Below are 16,475 nucleotides of genomic sequence, written 5' to 3' on the forward strand. Positions count from 1 at the left end.
TGCTGTCTTGTTTTTTTGCCAGTTCCCTCACCGGACACCACAGATGACGAGCAGTCGGCCATTTTTTAGCTGTCTACTGCAATGGCAATAGTTGGCCCCGTATAAACATATTTTCGTTCAACTGGACTGGCCTCCGACAATCCGTAACCACGTGATGACAATTGTCCAATGACAATTGTCTCGCCAATTGTCATCGTGTAAACGCGGCTTAACGAAGGGTTATGAAAACCGTGATTCCGAGTCAGGTGATTTTCATGTTGACGTGGACATGACAACTACAAGAAATATCGGCAGACTTAAATTTCCACCACGAAGTGTGGTTGTTATTGATAACGTACATTGATTTGTACACCATTATAAAAATGTATAAACCTCTTGAGAGTAGGACGTATTAAAAATTAGCTGGTTTATTAATTGAAATAATAAATAAGGAAATAAAATATATGCTTGAAAATAAGAAAAAACTTGGCGTAACTCATAAATCGCTATTAATTCAGAAAAACTCACTTACCTTTTGAATGTGGTATATGGCAGAAAGATGAAAGACAGATTATGGTCAACGTTTCGGCGTCGCGATGCTGTAAGAAGATCATGACCGCTGTAGATGCGTTAAATGTGGAGAAGTGGCATCTTCGACGCTAGATGTGAACATCTCCAGCTCGTGTTAACTACTGCGTACTTCCCTGTTTGTCTGTATGTAGGATTGGTCACACACTCAGAAAAAATAATTCCAGTTTTGCAAAGATTGCCCTGGAGTGGAATCCCCAAGGAAGAAGAAAAAGAGGTCGCCCAGTACAAACTTGGAGAAGATCCATCATGGACGAGATAAGAGGTCAAGGAAAGTCTTGGAATGAGGTGAAGGCCTTAGCGCAAAATAGAACCCGATAGAGCGTTTTCACTGAAGTTCTATACTCCTGAGTTTTGTGCTTTAGGGGTTAAAATTAATAGTTTGCGTCCCGAAAATGTGTGCGGATTTAGACAAGTGGTTTCGCAGAATATGACGACATACTAACGTTAGCCAGTTTGAATGTGAGAAATTAAAAATATGAAAATAGCTTTTTAAATGAAATAAGTGATTAGAATATATAATTAAATAAGAAAATAATTAGAGATAAAAACAAAATATTTAAATAAATACTAAATACTTTTCCAAACACTGAATTTTGAAACATATGAAGTTGATAGAATCCTAGAACATGATTACAACACTTTGAGGTTACATCTTATCAATCGGATGTTAATCCTGACCTTGATTAGGCTTCTCCTAAACAATATGTCGGAAGTCAGAACACCACTTTTTTATTATCAGGTGTTGAAAATTTGTGAAATTAATTTTTCACCACAATGATTGGCACAATCGCTACCAACATATACTCAAATTTGAAAAAGAACTTTTTGATTTGCAACCAACGATAGATACTATTGCTATTCCTATCCTTGTTCAAGGAATTATGAGTCTTGAAAATGACTATTCAGACGATGATTTTATTATTAGTTCTGAAAGTAAAAATATTGATTTCGATGATAGCGATTCATAGCAGTCGATTATAAACAAATATTTTAGCTCACCAAAGTGAAAAATCAATTATTTTGGTATAGGACTTTAACTCGGTAAATTTATTTCCGATAATTTAAAAACAGTATTTTATTGTTGATATTGTACTACGGAAGCAATTGTAGATATGTCATGTAGACTTAAAATATACCTGATATTATTTGTGTCAATTCTTACTGCATTTTTAATTAGTGAATAGGCATTATTTGTTTTTATTTCGAAATCAACATTCATCAAATACTGTCTGTGTACATTCTAAATGTAATTAAAATTGTTTATTTATTATATTCTTAAATATTTCCGTATCCTTTTAATACATAAATACAGTACAATTCCTCTTAACCGGTCACCTCGGGACTGCATGTCTGGCCGGTTAATCCGACTTGTACTTACAATATGTATAACATAACATATTCATTATGTGAATATTTACATGTATATGTATGTTTTGATTTTAGGATGGAAAAGATATGTCTGAGGTTAATACTATTGTAAAGAGTATTACATAGCCTATGTATGTAAAGGGTTTTTTTCAGCGGTATAGAACTTTGAAGATGATCTTTTGGCATTACAATATAAATATGATTTCTGGCATTTGACCGCCATGGGTGGCTTTGACGTAGTCTAATCTGGAGATTCAATTTTCGATCACTTTTTCCAATACTTCTCGCCGTATATCGGCAATAACGCGGCGAATATTGTCCTCCAAGTGGTCAATCGTTTCATGCTTATCGGCGTAGCTTCACATTTCCTCACATAAAATAGTCTAGCAGTGTTAAATCGCACGATCTTGGAGGCCAATTCAAAGTCCGAAACGTAAAACTTTGCGGTTACCAAAACGTTTCCTTTAATAACTCATTGGTGGCAAGAGCTGTGTGACATGTTGTGCCGCCTTATTGAAACGACAACTCAAGCACATCATGGTTGTTCAGTTGGAGAATGAAAATGGCACTAATTATGGCTCTATAGCGGTCACCATTCGCTGTAACGTTCTGGTCAGCATCGTTTTTGCAGAAGTACGGTCCAATGATTCCACCAGACCATAAAGCATACCAAACAGTCAGTTTTTCTGGATGTAATAGTTTCTCAACATACATTTAAGGTTTATCTTAACTCCAAATAGGGCAGTTTTTGTTTGTTGGCGTAGCCATTCAACCAAAAGTGAGCTTCATCGCTAAACCAAATTCGCTTATGAAAATCGAAATCAGCGGCAATCTCACGCACTCACCGAATCTACGCCTTGCTAGGTGATGATATACCTTCAATTCTTGCATGAGATGGATTTTATAAGCACGCAAAGCAAGATCTTTCGCAAAATCTTCTATAAAGTGGATGGACACGTATCCAGCTGCTACTACGGCAGATAGACTGATTCGGTTCTACTTTTATGCTACGCTCTAGAGCAGCAACAATTTCTTCTGTACGCACTGTACGACGTATCTGTGGATGTATATTATCAGTTAGAGCAAACGTGGTAAAAACCTTCCATGGTTAATCGAATTATTTGCTTGCCAAAATGGCAGACAGTTAAAAAAGTGTTACCAACTTACATCTCTATCTAAAAAAACACCCTTTATGTGTATAAAAATTTTTGTATACATATATAATAAGTTGAATTATTTTTAAAAAAATTCTGTGATCTTCTGTTTTTACACCTTTAGCAAATTTCTGAGTGCGATATCCCTCTATTTTCTCACCACAAAAATGTCTAATGCTTTTTACTCATGTTACTGCTCAATGTATTGTAATGAAATTTCCATTGCATTTTTCGCTTCCTCCTTCATGAGAAACCGTTTTCTCACCGTCACTACTTTCCTCATTTTTACCTGGTTTTTTGGTTGCCAAATCTACCGTCATTGCCGTCATTCTAAAATTCATTTTTAAGGTGATCGTCACATCTTATCATCCACATTTCCACATCATATGGCTGTAATGCTTCATTGCTCAAAAACTTTTGCAGATATTGTAGAATTGTTTTGTTTTCGTCTTATTTAGTCTCTGCAATATTCGAGATCAGAATTAGATTCTCAACATCTGGCCAAAGTTTTCTCCAAGATTTAACAAACATTGAAGAGGGCATTTCTTGAAACGCTTTAGCCAAGATAGATAACGTACTTGATATTCATCTTTTTGATGACTTTTAAAAGACCTTTGTCTTCACTCTACAAATGCTGCAGAATTTTAGAAACAAGTTTATGCCTGTATGGTCTTTTTAAGCTTTCGATCACTCCTTGGTTCATCGGTTGCACTAAGCTCACCAGATTAATGAGCAGCTTAGTGATTATCTAATTTCATGTCATCTACATCGCAGCCATGAGGATGTGTTGCAGCATTATCTAACACTAGAACTGTTGGGAACAAACTCTAAATTAAACCACTACTGAAAAAAGTCTGAATTCATCCACGCAGATTTTTGTTAGTGATAATAGACCAGAAGGTAGAAAGAATTTATGTTTTTGAGCGCCCGTGGTTTAGCAGTCTTGTCCATCAAGAAAAACGGCATTTTATGAGTCTCCGTTACATTCACATAAATGACCAACGTAATACGTTCTTTGTTATTTTTCAAGTCAGAGGCAGACTGTTCATGACTGTCTAGAAAAGTTGGTTTTGGCAACATTTTAATGTTTAGCCCCGTCTTAACTATTTTATAAACTTTTTCAAGGGATAATTCCTGTATTTTAACCATTTTACCAAACTCAGTCTTAAATTATGTTGCACCAGAAGTATCAGCATATATTTTCTCCATTTATATGTGTGCTAAATGAGTTCCGTGTCACTTCTTCCATCGATTAAGCCAACCATAACTTGACACATATTCGCCTACATTCTTAATTTTATGGTAGATAGCCAAAACTTTTTCTATCAAAATTGGGCCGACAATCGGTGTACCGAATCGACGTTAATGAAAAAACCAGATCGAGAAAGCTTCATCGACGACCTCGCAAATCGGTTTTCTCGTAACGGCTACTCAGATTTTTATCAGATTCCATTTTAGAGCAAAACTAATCAATAAATCGAATGCCTATCTCTTTGCCAATCATTTACAGTGCTTTTCTAATATTAAATTCGCTACAAATTTTTGCCTAGGATTCACCATTATCAATCCTTTAGCACTTTTAAACGTGTATCCATCGAAACCACAATTCGTTTGCGTTTTATACTCATTATTGAAATTGTAACAAAAATAAACTAAACTGATCAAAACGACAAAATAAGCCTAGCTATCAACGATCGTTTATAGTTCGGTTCGGGATCTCCCAGGATCTACAGATCGATTAGTTCGTCTGCCGGTGAAGAGAAATTGTACTGTATTGATATAAAAAATTTGGTAAATGAATTTCACTTTTTGCTATTTCGCTCACTCACAAGCCGTTCTTAATTTGCGCATCTCAGAGACAAAGTGAAATTTGCCAAGTAGTAAAAAGAAAGTTACTATTAAAAACATTAGTGCGCTAGTTTTTCATTATAACTAAAGGTTGATTCAAACTAAGAGTCACTAGACGATCAGATTACAGTCAAATCCCTGTCATGTCAAGTCAATTGCAACCCATTTACGCACAGTCCGGGCAAAACTATAAAACGAAAACGTCCGGGCAGATCACCGTCAATTTACTTCAGCATATAGGTCTAAATCAACACTCATGTCTAAGAGAAAAATAATCACAAAATAGCGTTACTTTTGGAAGAAGTGAGGTCTTATCGAGAGTGGGTACACAACATATTTTTATTGAAGAGAGAAGTAAATTCCGCAAAATTGTACTCACAACTATTGGACGACGAGACAAAATTACTTAATCCTTTCGAGGCGGTTTTCTTTAACGGGTTTTAAAAACATATTTTTGTGGTTTTTTATTTTTATATACACAATTATATCGTTTTTTGACAAAACATGTTAATAAAAACGTTAGGGTGTTAGTGGGGGTGGTGGTATATATACGTACCATTAGTCTTGTGTAATGGTATGTATGTGTACCAACAGTCCTACATAAAAATATTAATATATTTTTATTACTTTATTACTCAAAAATATAAAACAATTAAAATAATGTCACATTCTTCGCAAATGGTTTTTGTACGTGTTTGTGTTTTATTATCAGTGCAACTTTTACATCGTCTTCTTGTGTTTCCTTCAATTGGAAGATCTAATGACACACTCTCGAAACGTTTTCTTTTTATAGATATTCTTCCCTTCTTAGATAAACGTCGTATAGCAGAAATTTTTTGTCCTTCAGCAATCATTTCTTCTGCCAGAGGTACCAGCAATTGTATCAGAGGAAATTTTTTCTTATTTTTTTCATTACAAATAATCTATGAGTTTACAACTGACATCATAAGTAAACGATGGAATACTTTTTTCCACCATTTGTTTGATTTACGATCTAAATCGTACAATCCTACCGTTTAGTTCGTTAGATCAACCCCACCCATAATTTTCCTGTAGCACGCTATCATTTCTGGGCAAGGCACATTTACTTTCGAGCCATCTCTCATGGTTTTATTGATAGATGAAACATTGTCATTATGGCCATTTACTCAGCATCAAGACTTCCTTGGTGTCTTGCCATTTCACAAACATTAGTCCATTTTCATTGCACTGAAATAAGCATTCACCTCATCGCAATTTATCTTTTATTTTTGGTAAGTTTTTTCAATTCTGGTTACAGATACCTATTGCTGCGTACTGTAGATTTTCCAACAGACAAACCGAAGTAAAAAAGCGATCAAAGCAAAAGGTTATATCTCTTTCTTTTGCTGTGGAAATAAGTTTGTTCACTACACGTTCCCCAAGAGTTACTTCTACATATTCAGTGTCACGACTTGTGTAAATGTTGAAGTCGTAGGTATCTCTAGTAAACGAATCTGACCTAAGCCACATTTTGATTCCCCTTTTTACTGGTTTTAGCGGCATATACTGCTTGAGTGACGATCGATCTTTGAATTTCGTCATGGACTCGTCGATACTTTGAAAACTGTTGTCTTGTCGATATTTTTGAAAGATACCTTTCAAGCATTGTACAACGTCATCAATGTAATACGTTTTTAAAGCTTCTGTTGGTTTTCTTGGTGATGCAAAATACATTTTTGAAGATATAACTTTGAATCTGTCACGGGATATTGCCTTTTGAATCGAGACGTTTCCAAGTGAAGGATGTGTTGACCAATATTTACTGATTTTTGGTACACGGTTGTAGCACATAACTAGCATGCAACCAAGAACTATTTGAATTTCTCCTAAGTCAGTTTCTTTCAGGCGAGCGTTTCTTCTTGACTGCTACTTATATATTTCAATCCTTTCATTAGTACATTGAGCAATATACGTATACAAAGAACGTAGAAGCAACTTTTTGAAATATTGATATGGCGACAAGTTAGATTGTATGCCAGCATCCAGTGTACAACTACGTTGACTTGAAATTTATTTTTTCGGAGCAAAACTTTTATTTGGTGTTGACCACAACACAAAAGAACTACTAGGTGTGGCAGTTATTTCTAAAGTTTCCTGTGTATCTCGAACTTCTAACTGGCTCTCTGATTCTGATTATTCATCAGAAGTTTTGTGAAAGTTATCTTGGCAGTCCTCGTTTGATTCCAATTCATCATCAGAAGGTTTATACATCTCATCGCTACTTGGTCTTTTCTTATCCATATCTAAAAATGACATAAATAAGACTAATGGTACACTTACATACCGCACTATAAGACTATTGGTACTTATTAGTACCATAGACTTTATAAACAGTCAAATGTTTATTTTTCTATAAATAAATAACAATCTAAATATACTTACTATAAAAAGACACAAAAACAAACAGTTTGTGAAATGATATAATTCAATTTAACTATTATTTTTATCAAAAAACAATATATTTATGCCGACTGCACCAACCAACACATCTAAAACTTGCAAATTTGAGGTTAACTAAAATATTTTACGAGGCTACACGTGTACGTGACGCAAACGATACCATAGACAACTGACTGGAGCATTTTTAAATTATAATTTAACGGCAAAAAATTATTTTAGACTCGTATGCAAACATAGTGGTACACATAATATGTACCTGGAGTCTCGAAAAGTAGGTACATACTTTGGCATGTCGCAATGCGATTTCCTTAATTTGCTGTGTCTGATTAAAGACAATATAACGAAGATGGACACTCCCTAAAAAAGAGCAGTAACTCCAGCCAAAAAGCTTGCTGTAAATTTGAGGTAAAAAAATAAAATTATGTGCATGATTCAAAATTTTCTATTGTATAAAAATGATGATTCAAGTTAAATTTATTCAAATTAAACTCTTCCAGTTCGCTGATTACACCAAAAACTCTTTGTATACCGAAAAGTTTATTTCCTGCAAAAATTTTTTTCACTATAGCCTTCATTTTGTCAAAGAAAAAGTCAATGTCTTCTTTTTCATTCTTCTCTTCTTTCAAAAGGTGTTTCATCATAACTGCATTAGCACTTTCAACAGTTTTATGTCCTCGTATACGTTTAGAGTTGAATGTTTTCCACATTGGAATCGCAATAGAAGAGTATGCTGTTCCGTTCGAGTTTTCTAAAGAACGTGAACCTGTAATGTAACACATTTTTCATTTGTAATGTAAAACGATTCTTTTACTTGGAATTATTTTTTATTGCCTTCTTTCATATCAATAAATATTAATAAACATATTAATAGTTATATTATTTTAGTATTTTCTTGCTGTTTTTAATTTTCGCTTAGAATCAGAGTACAACGGATGCGATAAATCGTAGAGTAGTAGTCTTTATTTACAAACGCACTCAATTAATTTTTCGTCCTCCATTGAAAATCTAAACGAAAGCGATGAAGCAAATAACGAAAATGTGGTATAATATATATGGTATAATTATACTGACTAACTGTATCTTATTCACACCACCCCGGCAGTCAGGTCCAGTCAAAATCAAGTCAATTTTGATCGGACGGACAGTGATCTTGACTGTATCGTGAACGTGACTACGGGAATTACATCATTAAAAAACACAAAAGCAATCTTGACTGTAGTGTATTTGACTGTGATCTGTCTGATGATCCCGTGACTGTTGGTGTGAATCAACTTTAATTCACTCAATAATAGACAACTCAATTGATGATAATTTTCGACTGCCCTCTCTTTGGAGCTCAAATTCTTTTTAATATCTCAAATGTAAACAAATCTCACGTAACATAAAAATAAAAGAGCGACAATATTAACTTTTACCAAAGTTTATGCTAGCTATCACAGTTTTCGAGTAAATTTGTATTTTCTTTCTCGAAATCGCAAGTAAAAACTTCTAGTTTCATATTTTTCCCATACATAACTTTTTCAATATTTCTGTGAATGTTACAGTTTTGGCTGCACTAATACTGGATGGACAGATAGACCGCACAAAACTCAAGGATCGATTTTTTTTAAAATGTCAAAATATATTTCTACTATAACCTCAATTTATCTGAAATAAAAAATACATTCATGCAATTTGTCAGAATACAGTGTCACTGTCATTTTAAATTTAATAAACTATAATTTGTTATGTTTTCTATACTTTACACCCTAAAATTAAAAATATCAATAGTTTTAAATTGCTCAATATAACTATAATAACTTAATTATAGAAAATAATGGACATGAATATGATATTATTTTTTTATTACATTACAAATGTTCATAATAAACTAAATTTAGTGCACTTTATCTAAAATTATGTCAGTGGTGTGTAAAACCTGAAATTACGGATTGATATTCAACCACTTCCCATATTCATCTGAATTATCGAATTGGTTATTTTTAGACTTCATTTTGAAGTCTATAATACGGGAGGCGGAACTAAAACGTTTAAATTGAAATAACCTAATAATAATTATGGTATATATAATACTCGTAGTGTCAGGTTCTCAGTTTCAATAATATGTACTTTTAGTAAAATGTTTGAAATTATATCGTTAGTTGTCATTATTACCTTTGCCTTGACCCCATGCGAGCTTGGCTTCTCTAATTACAAGTCTCCATATTTTTCTATACGAATGATCTAGAAGGGGGTCATAAACCCTTCAGGCGTGTCTAATGTTGGTTTTTCACTAGGCGGATAAAACAAAAACAAAACACAAACTCGTATCGAATAAAACAAAACTGCAACTTTCCGCAAAATTTTTGAAGACTGGCATGTTTTGCTTGTTTTTCCGGTCCAACTCGGAAGCGGTAACATCAAAGGGTTTCGACATGTTTTGAAACTCGAGTCTGTTTTTTTTAAAACAGTCATGTTGTGTTTGTTATTGCCTTACTAGTCTGAATACGAATTTTGTACCAAATTAATTATGGTATTGGTTCGAGGGATATATCCACATCACTCACACGTCACACGTTATAGTGAAACTTAATAGATCATGCCTGAAAGTGGTACAATTTGATAAAGTTTTTCAGTGAACTATTGAAGAAATATGTACCTTAATAGATGCCTTCCGGGAAAATAGAAATTTGTGGTACCCAAAAAAAATGGACAAACCCTACAATACCCTACAAAGAAATTGCCTAATTGTTTGACACATAATTATTTTGCACAAAATTAAAAACATAATTTTACAATATCAACGTGAAAGAAAGAATTAAAAAATTTAAAAATCTGGCACTGGACAACATGTTACATTCCCGAGGTTTGGTTATAATGCAATGAGTTTTATGCATGACAGAAATAAGCCCTTTTCCAAGGGCTACATGATCGACGAGACACAACTAAGAATAAAAAAATTCTTCTTTCCTAAACATGTTAGTTGGTTATTGAAGAAAAAAGTGTACTTTGACTTCCCCGTGATAACCAGTGGAAAAAGACCGAAAACAAAACTCGAACAAAATGTAGTCCGCTATGGAAACAAGAGTTTTGGGGTTGTTTCAGTTTGATCTGTTTTTTTTTTAAGTTTTAGAAAACATAAACAAAACATAAACTCAACTGTCCGTTTAGTGGAAAACCGCCATAAGACTATTGCACCAAGTCTTCTTTGGTCTTCTACTCTTTCCTCTCCTACTCTTTCCAGAAACGTTTGTTTTTCAGCGAGTATTTCCGCGTGACCATGCCCTAACCATCTGAACCTAAGGTTTGTCATTTTCGCATCAATTATGCCACATCTATATTCTCCCATAAAATTCATTCTTAATTCTATCATTTTTTTTCACTATTTCATATATCTAAGCACTCTTATTTCTGCAACATGCATTAGTTGTTACCTTTTCATTTCAGCTTCTCAATATTTAATACCGTACATCATAGTTGGTCCTATGGCAGTTTTATAGAAGTTGCTCTTGAGTTTTATTTCTATTACAATATAATATAACAACGGAATTCTTCCATTTTTAATCCCGCTCTAACGCTACGGACTGCCTAGATACTTAACACAATAGTTTCAACAAGAACATATTATTTGTAGTAATAACTTCATTCTTGAACGAGAATTCTAGGTATTTTGTTTTTATCTTACTAAACTTAAACCTTTTTCTTCGAGCGCTTTTACAGCCTCCACTGTACAGCCTTTATTTTAATTTCCTTTCAGTACTACCAACGACATATCAGCATTAAACAGCAAGGAAGGTCACTTCGAAATTTAAGTTTTATCTGATGTAACACTAACGAGAACAAATAAGGACTCAGCTTTGAGTTCTGATGCCATCCTGTGTTCATATGAAATTTATCAGTCTCTACAACACCTGCTCTAATACTACTGGTTACTCCACCAGAAATATCTCTCATAATCTTCACATACTCAGCAGTAACCTCTTTCTTATTTAATGTCCATCACAGAACTTCCCGAGGTACCGTATCATATGCTTTCCAAAGGTCAACGAATACCACAACGAGCGTTGGTTTATTTATTCTTATATATATACCTCCATCAGCTATGTAGTTTGTACATTGTTGAACATCTCCTTTGTTTTTATATATATTTTGCATACTATTTAATACTTATGCTTAAATTAGGTCAAAATTTTGTGTTATACAAATATCAACCTATTGTTTCTATTCCTAAATGTAAAATGTACTGATTATCCAAATTAAGATTATGCTGAGTAAGCCATAGGGTGATTTGAATAGTCTACTAAACTGAGTTTATTAATCTAATTTATTAACTTTATTTATTATAAAAATGTTCCAACACTTAGTTTATTGAAGTCTTTATTTGTACAGTATTACACTAATTTATTTCACACTATAATTATATAATTTATTTACTACAACAATTAACATTTATTACAATTTATATTCCCGACAATACGCGCGTTACATTTCAAAACTCGACTCGATATTATTATTCAGACTAACCCACACAATGAGAATTCCTCTATATATATTTATTAACCGTTGTTCTGGGATCCCTTCGAAGCGGAGGAATGTTGACCTGTGCTGACCCCTGAACTGTCTCGAACGGAAGGGAACGCCTGACAGGTTTCTAGCGGGTAGGAGAATATACTAGAAAACACAAGTTAGAATAACAAAATGTTTACAGGCCAAACATGAGTCATATTTATCGTAACACTACTTTACATTCGTTTTACAAATACAAATACAAAGAATAAACGTATGCTGACTCCAGTGAAGATGTGGATTCTTATTCAACCTTAACTATTTAACATTGAAAAGAACATGCCTTTGGCACCTTACATGCCGATCCTACCAAACCATGTAAACCTTACATGACGTTTCCAAGTAATTATTGTAAATAATTAAGTATATAGTTAGGTAGAAATTAATTATGGAATAAGTAAATAAGAAAAAGTTAAGTAAGTATTAAAAAGAAGAAGTTAAGTAGGGAATAGTTAAGTAAATTAAAGTGTAACAGAAAATGGTAGCTACATAAGAAGAAAAGTTGAACGAGTGTCATCTGAAGAATAAAAAAAAGGAATGAAACAAAGAGAACATATCTCGAAGGTAACAAACTGTGTTTGTTTCAAAGAACAGAAAAAGCGGGGTTATATTATAACAATGGACATCAGTAACTTTCGAAAGGAAATATACAAAGGGACAGTGAAATAAAAATAAATGTGTAAATCTTTTGAATGTAAAAACGTAAGTACTCATAAGACGTAAGCAGATAAGTTGTTAGAATCAATCAATCAAGAAACTTCGATCGACGTAAACTCCACTACGAGTATCGCTAAGAGCCTTGATTAAAGTATGTGTACGAGGATATTGCCTTGTACATAAAGTCGTCAAAGAATGAGACTTCGTTAGTTATGAGTGGTTTGATTGTCTGAATAGATCACATGCCATAAGTCAGTTAAAATAATATTCGTAAGGGGCGCTTACGTCGAGGTTTGGTATTAAATCATAACCTCATACTATTCCTCAGATTCACACATACATTTCAATTAATTTTTACGGATTTTTAGCCATAGTTTTTTATTTTCTGTCTCAAACTCTTCAAAAAAAAATGTAAATAATTTTCTTGAAACACCAATAAAATGTTTCAACTGTCCTTCTGACAAAAATTCATAAGACACTAAATGACTTCTATTCCATGTTATCACGGTTTGAGTTGTAATACATGTTTTTGAACTCTTTGATTTATTTTCATTAGCATGTGTCTCTGTTGAACCACACTTTTGTGTATCATTCTTAATTGTTTGTAGTAATTCGGTTTCTGTTTGACCTTTTTGTTTGTTTGGTGGCAATACTGCTGCACAAAGTCTTTTTCTATATCTATCACTTCTCCCAGAGTCCTTCACTGGAGTCTTTAACTTTCTTTTTGGTAAATTTAATTAAGGTACTGCATCTTTTTCAAGGATCCTCCATTGTCCTAGAAAAACAAAACTTACCCAAACTTGTAACGATATAATTCTCATCTGAAAAGTGCTTGCTGATACTTTTTTCAGACCTGATAGCAATCAACCATCGCTTTTGTAAAGCTTTATTCAAGGGGATTTTATGAAACTTAACATTGTCAGTTTTATTGGAAACTGAACTGCATTGTGGCACACAAAAATAATTGTAAGGCATACTGTAAAGTTTTAGTAAAAGTGTCGAACAATTAAAATGTCCCAAATAACTTATTAAAACTTAAATCACTCACAACATTGCAAAACAATTAGGAAACGAGTACCAAACAATGTAAATAAATGGCAAAATAAAATACGGTTATGTTTTAATACCTAACCCCGACGCCAGCGCCTCCTATATGCATATGATCTATTCTGGATCGACTATAGACTTGTGGTTATCAGGCAGGTTTGCTTAAAGAGTCAATACATATTTTATACAGCTTATAGGCTTTAACCAAGAATTCCTTTAATTTCGCGTTGTTCTCAACTTTAGTCAAACAACATTGCGTAGGTTTCCATAACAATTGGATCTAAAGGCATTTTGACATGAGTAATATATACTGTCGCAACTACGCTCGTGACACCATTTCCGCAACATTATCTTTGAACTCTTGATCGACCTGTGTCTAGCTACTGGCGTTGCATATTTTTCCAAATTGTAATAATAACCTTTTTATATTTTTTAGTCAGTCTGATATTAATCTTTGTCTAAGAAAGTCAAATAAATAATTTAATTCTCGCAATATGAAATTAGTAATTTTAATTGAAATAAATCGTTTTTAAAAAGCGTCCTGGAACGGCAGGAACTATTAGTCGTGTTGCATAACACACTACACCACGCAATCGGTAGATTTTATATAGAGAAATTAAGGTATACGAGCCCCTTCCCATATCAGTTGGCCCAACGTTAGATTGATAAGAAAATTAAATTTTAGAGAACAAAAATAAAAGCGCAGCGTTAATTTTAGAAGTTTTAATGCATCGAACAACATTTTTGAATTTACTAATTATTTTATAAAATATATATATATATATATATATATATATATATATATATATTATATAAAATATTTTATAACGTAATGAAAACTATTGATTAAACAGAATAATAATAAATTAAAAAAAAAACACATGGAATATGTAATATTAACGAAAAAAAAATGTGAAGTTACATCCCTTTTATTTTTAATAACATCCACAATTCTTCGAGGCATAGTTTTTACCAAGTTCAGACATTCTAATGTAAAGAATCCCATATTTCCTGCAATTTTTCCTTCAATTCGTTGACGGACCTAGCAGGATGTTTTCTCAAAGCTTTGTTCATTTCGCGCCACAAAGTCTCTATCGGGGACAAGTCGGGATTGTTAGAAACCCATTCCAGAAGTGGCGTGCCATGGTCTTCAATATATTTTAAACTCTTTTTTGAGGTATGACAATCTACGCTGTCCTGTTGGAAGACAAAATCTTCGGCTGATGTTATACGATGTTCAATAATCCAGATGAGTGACACTCAATTCGGATTTCGAAACGGATTGGGAACACGAGAGGCTCTTTTTGCTTTAAATGTGTTAACGCAACGATGCAGAGACATGAATGTAGATGTCTATGCATGTTTTATTGACTATCGAAAAGCATTTGACTGCGTTAACCATCAAAAGATGATCGAAATTCTGAGAACAACTGGAGTTGACGAACAAGACTTGCGAATTATCTCAGAACTATACTGGCACCAAACGGCAACAATTGAAATAGAGCACACAACATCTGAAGACATACAAATCCGACGAGGAGTGAGACAGGGTTGCGTCTTATCACCGCTACTCTTTAATTTGTATTCGGAGTCTATATTCAGAGAAGCATTAGACGAGGTCCAAGGCGGAATTAAGATTAACGGGATCAGCATAGACAACATCAGATATGCTGATGATACCGTCTTAATAGCAAGCAAGGCACAAGAACTACAAAACATAATAAATGCGGGAGTTCACCACAGCGAAATGTTCGGTTTACATCTAAACGTTTCCAAAACTAAACCTTTAGTATTTTCAAAGACACCAATAAACGTACAGGTGTATGCCAAGGGTCAAATAATAGAACAGGTAAATTCCATAAAATATTTGGGAATAAATATCAATAGTCAGTGTAATCCAAAAAAAGAAATCCTATCAAGAATAGAACACGCAAGGAAAACATTCATGAGCATTTAAACATTTTTTACAAGATCAGACCTTAGTCTACAGCTTAGAATCCGAATGATCAGATGTTACGTTTTTTCTGTCTTACTGTATGGCTGTGAAAGTTGGACAATGGACTCTGAAATAGAAAAAAGAATAGATGCCTTTGAGATGTATATATACAGACGAATGTTGAGGATTCCATGGGTACAAAGAGTTACTAATGTTGAGGTACTTCGTCGCATGTGTAAACAAAAAGAATTACTAAGAGTAATCAAAGAGAGGAAAATGCAATACTTGGGTCATGTGCTGAGAGGCGAAAGATATGAATTACTTCAAGTTATACTGGAAGGAAAAGTACAGGGCAAAAGATCAGTAGGAAGACGCTAGAACTCGTGGCTGAAAGACCTGAGGAGATGGTTCGACCGCTCATCCGCAGAGATCTTTCGCGCAGCAGTTTCCAAAACTACAATTGCCATTTGGATCGCCAACCTTCGAAAGGAGACGGCGCAATGAGAAGAAGAAGAAGATAATCGGTAAAAGAGATTCTTCTAAAATATTCAAATATTTGTCCGTGTTTACAATCCCATCTATAAAATGTAACTTTCTGACACCTTTAGACGACATGCTACCCTAGATCATGACAGATGCAGGAAATTTGACTTTTCTCTTCAGATAGTCGGGATGGAAAGCTTCATTTTTCCTACGGATGACGCGACTCCTACTGTCTCCATCTGGACTTATCACTCCATTATATTGAATCCCATTACGACTGAGTCCAATCTTTATGCTCTTTTGACCATCTTAGTCTATTTTTCTTTTGTTGTTGTAATGTTAAAAGTGGCGTTTCATTAGCCTAAAATAAAAGGAAATTTATTAAAAACAATTCGTACTAATTTTTTCAACTATAAAACTTACTTTGTAAGTACCAAATCCTACTT

At 33.7% G+C, this 16,475-nt stretch overlaps 2 protein-coding genes across 3 annotated transcripts in view; one reads left to right on the plus strand and one right to left on the minus strand.

The window, feature by feature from the left end:
• Nucleotides 1-16,475, plus strand: part of LOC140434511 (peroxisomal acyl-coenzyme A oxidase 3-like) — a 129,498-nt gene that overhangs the window by 24,343 nt on the left and 88,680 nt on the right. The gene's annotated exons all lie outside the window — the stretch shown is intronic.
• LOC140433669 (uncharacterized) lies at nucleotides 6,204-6,635 on the minus strand. The gene has a single exon (XM_072521649.1). The coding sequence runs from the start codon at nucleotides 6,633-6,635 to the stop codon at nucleotides 6,204-6,206; it is 432 nt and encodes a 143-aa protein (XP_072377750.1).

The sequence above is a fragment of the Diabrotica undecimpunctata genome, chromosome 2, assembly GCF_040954645.1.
Source record: "Diabrotica undecimpunctata isolate CICGRU chromosome 2, icDiaUnde3, whole genome shotgun sequence".
In the NCBI taxonomy this organism is placed as follows: domain Eukaryota; kingdom Metazoa; phylum Arthropoda; class Insecta; order Coleoptera; family Chrysomelidae; genus Diabrotica; species Diabrotica undecimpunctata.